This window comes from Entamoeba invadens (genome assembly GCF_000330505.1).
Source record: "Entamoeba invadens IP1 unplaced genomic scaffold scaff_1105074725633, whole genome shotgun sequence".
Taxonomy (NCBI): Eukaryota; Evosea; order Mastigamoebida; family Endamoebidae; genus Entamoeba; species Entamoeba invadens.
In genome coordinates, this window is record NW_004440395.1 from 2,323 (window position 1) to 6,697 (window position 4,375).

Here is a 4,375-nt window from a genome sequence, read left to right on the forward strand (position 1 = left end):
CCGAAAACTTTGAATTAATAATATAAAATGTTCTATTCGATTTTCTTACTTGTTATTGTTGTCTCCTCACAGACGACACCATATTGTGCCAATGTAATTGGAAATTTGTGCGTGTCGTGTGTAGACGATTATATTTTATCTGAGGACCAAAAATCGTGCACTTATAAAAGAACGCTTGGCTGTGAGACGATAAACAATAATAAATGCACTTCATGTTCAGATGGCTACAAATTTGATTTTGACAACCAGAAGTGTGTAATTGGTGATGAGTACTGTTTGTCCACAAAACAGTTAGACAACAATGACGTTGTGTGCACTTATTGTATGTCAGGAACAACACTTTTAGACAGCAAAAAGTGTGTCAATTGCACATCCGAAAACAAAGGCTGTTCACAAGCATCTAATAGTTGTTCTGACTGTGATGTTTGTGAATATGGATATTACTTGGACAACACGACATGTGTTCGAATTCCAAATTGTAAAGAAAACGATCCTGAAAACGTCACAAAATGCCAAACTTGTATTGATATGTACAATTACAGAGATGACCAGTGCATGTGGTGGAATGTTCCAAATTGTATAAGTTATATCGAAAGAGGTGTTTGTGCCACATGTGAATATGGGTATACACAAGTCGGCACTGGTTGTAGATATGTTCCATATTGTACTCAATTTGACAGCAACGGCTGCACTTCATGTGCAAAGGGATATGGACTTAACAACAAAAATTGCACAAAATGTGAAAAGGCTCTATGCACTTCTTGTTATTCAGACTATTCACAATGTGATGAATGTGCAGATGGATACACCACTGTAAATGGTCAATGCATGAAATGCGAAGTAAATGGGTGTAAAAAGTGTGTATCAGAGAACCCATATAAATGCTATGAATGCAACTCGGATAACGGCTACAAACTGATTGAAGACACAAAACAGTGTTATAAATGCCCAGACCATTGCACTGAGTGTTCTGATATGATCAATTCAGTGCATATTTGTAGTGAATGTGAAACTGGATATGCTGTATTTGATATGAAATGTGCTGCATGTGGTGAAGGGTGTATGACTTGTAGTGGTGTTGCACAAGAGCAGTGCAGTCTTTGTAAATATGGGTATCACCTCGATGGTGTTAACAAAAAGTGTTACAAATGCGCTGAAAATTGTTTAAGTTGTCAAGCGGAGAGTACTGATGTCTGTGAAATGTGTGCGCAAGGCTATGCGATAGACAATGGCAAATGTAGAAAATGTGATTCTAACTGTATTTCTTGTGATTCATCGGACTATTCTAAATGTCTAACATGTAAAGATGGATACGTTTTGGTTAGTGATGAATGCCAAACGTGTGATGAATCGTGTCAAACATGCACTTCACCAAACGATTACCGAGCCTGTGTCAAATGTGCAAGTGGATTTTACAAAGATTCATATAATGAGTGCATCAAATGCACAAAAGAAAATTGCAATGCTATTAATAAAGTTTCAATTTATAATATCGAAACCACTTGCAACATCTGTTCTGACACATGTGATTACAAAAAACGAGACGAAAATGGGTATTCATGTGGAGAGATATCGTTCTGTGACGTTTTTGATACAACCAGAAAAGTGTGTGTTGAGTGCCAAAGGGGGTATTATCTAAATGCAGATTATGAGTGCAAGAAGTGTTCAGAAGAGTGTTTGGAGTGTGTGAATACCGAAAAGGAGTGTAAAGAGCATTACAAAAATGTTGAGAATTGTGTGTTTTATGATGTCAATCATAAGTGCAAAACTTGTGAAAATGAATACAAAATGGAAAATGGTGTATGCGTGAAAGTAGGAGATTGTGTAACAAGGAATGATGAAGGAGTGTGCATCGTTTGTGAGAATCAGAAAATTGTTGGTGATGATAACAAATACCCAGCAGAATATAATGGGACTTGTAGTCGAGAAGAACATGTTGTTAACAGTTCTCAAAGTATTTTCACAATACTTCTATTTGCCGTTTTCTTGATTATCTAAGTGAGAAATTACTAATTTTATTATAGTATTTTAATAATGGTAAATTAATATAAAAATAGATTTGAAAACCTATTTAGTTTAACTTTAAAAAAAATAATAACACATTTTTATTAATAATCCTCAAAATTTATAATTGAATTTACCTTGCAAGCTATTGATGATATAGAAAACTTAACTACTTATTATAAAACTAAAAGTTCGAACAAAATCAGTTTGTGTTTTTTATGTTGATTTTAAGTCGACATCGGACAAAGTAATTTGTTTAATGTTGAATATGATAACAAAGATATTTAATTTTATCGACGAGTTTGCAAAACTGATATTTTTATGAAAAAAATAATAAACAGACTTATATTTTTTTAATTATAAATTTTGTACAATTTTTATTAACAACACTCTACAAATGTGTTTGAATTTAAGTAGATGAACTGACACTGTATGGCAACAAAATGTTTATTGCAAATATTCTTAGTTTAGGCATTTTGTTATTTATTATGAAACACTCAAAAATTTTCAAATTAAAACTATTATAAAAAAACCAAATAACAATTTTTTTTTATTTTTGTTATTTTATAATGCTAATAATATAAATAAATTTTTATAACATACTTTAAATTTATTTCATATTAATAAAAAACAAATAAACTTACAAAATAAATCTAAAAACAATGGAGGTGAAAACATTAAGATTGAAAACAATTCTAACTGGAAATTTTAATGTTGGCAAAACTTCGATAATAAAAAGACTTTGTTGTAACGCATTTGATAAAGATATGAAACCCACAATAGGTGGGCCTGACACGTCGGATGTATACACTAGTAATGGAACAAAAATTGAGCTTGTGTTATGGGATACCGGTTTGTTGTTTAAAAAATAATGTGTATAATACAACTTCACATAAAACATATGATAATATATAACACTTTCGAAATGTCATTTACAAAAAGCGGGACAAGAAAAATATTATTGTCTTTTTCCTGTGTTTTACAGAAATTCCAGTATTGTTATAAGTTTGTTGTTTTTATCATTTTATAGATATACTTAAGTAACATCCAGTTGTGTATGATCCCAATAATTCGCAATCGTTTGAAAACGTGACGTATTGGGTCGATTCAGTACACCAATATTGCGACAAAGACACAGTTATTGTTGTTGTTTGTAACAAAATAGATTTGGAAAATCAATTAATTACAAAGGAAATGGCTACTCTATTATGTAAACAATATGGTGATATTCCACTCATGTTTTGCTCGGCACTAAGTGGTGATGGCGTTAAGGAAGTGTTTGATTTTGCAGTCAACAAGTTTTACAATACCAAAGGCGATAAAATGTTCGCACAAACAAATAACACAACGAAACACCACAGCAATGTAAGTTGTGGCATTTTCTAATTATTATTTGTGTTATAATTATTTAAAAATATTAAAACTATTTATTTTACTTCTTACAATTATTTGTGAATAGTAAATAATTAATCTGGCATTTTTTTATTCCCTTTTAATAATTGACCGTATTACAAACTTTTTAACTTTTGAATTTTTTTATAAAACGTTTCTTCAAATTGAATAAAGAATGTATAAAAATTTATAATGAATTAAAATATATGTTATATTATTATTATATACACGCAACAAATATTAACCATAAATACTTTGCTTAATCAAAACATGGCAAACAACACAAAAGTTACAAGTGCAACTATAATGTTGACAGATGCATCTGGATAAATTGATGTTGGATGTGCAATATAACTGGTGTATGCCATAGCAGTGCATTTATCGAATTTATACGCGGTTTCTGTTTTTGCTCCAGAACAAACTTTAGATGATGAATATGTTTGGAACACGAATCTGTCTTTTTCCTGAACGGCTTTATAAGAAATAGACACATCAAACACACTTCCATCTACGCATCCGTTAATAATTATAGAAGTCAAGGGTTGTTCATTCTTGGTACAAACTGAATCATAAAAATGTTTCAAAGTTCCCAAATTGGCAGGAATTGTTTCGACAATTTTAAATCCTTTTGTTTGTAATTGTAATTTATCTAATTTAGTGGAAGCCAAAGAAGAGCACGAGGTTCCTGACCAATAATTGACTCCATCTTCTAGTATTTCATATTTTTCACTAACACGATCATTTATATAACACACTTTGTCTTCATATAAAAGTCTCACTGGCAAGTTTGAAAAGTTTTTAATGCCGATAACATAGGACGAAAGAGAATTCAATACAAATAAAAAGCAAATTATAAACATTAAATACTAAAAATACAAGTTTGAAATGTCGTTTAAATATTGTTTTTAAGACGAAAATTGAATAATCTAATTGATGTAGAACATTATTATTCTTTCTTTTCGAAAATCAAACAGATAAG

General features: G+C 30.7%; 2 protein-coding genes across 2 annotated transcripts; both read left to right on the plus strand.

Moving 5' to 3' along the window:
* Positions 1–27: 27 nt before the first annotated feature.
* Positions 28–1,998, plus strand: EIN_501170 (glutamine/asparagine-rich protein pqn-25, putative; the record flags this gene model as incomplete). The annotated part of the gene is made up of 1 exon (XM_004256924.1): positions 28–1,998. One exon carries the CDS (start codon positions 28–30, stop codon positions 1,996–1,998), a length of 1,971 nt encoding a protein of 656 aa, XP_004256972.1.
* Positions 1,999–2,666: 668 nt separating this feature from the next.
* On the plus strand, positions 2,667–3,390 carry EIN_501180 (rab6, putative; the record flags this gene model as incomplete). The annotated part of the gene is made up of 3 exons (XM_004256925.1): positions 2,667–2,856; positions 2,947–3,009; positions 3,056–3,390. 3 exons carry the CDS (start codon positions 2,667–2,669, stop codon positions 3,388–3,390), a joined length of 588 nt encoding a protein of 195 aa, XP_004256973.1.
* Positions 3,391–4,375: the final 985 nt, after the last annotated feature.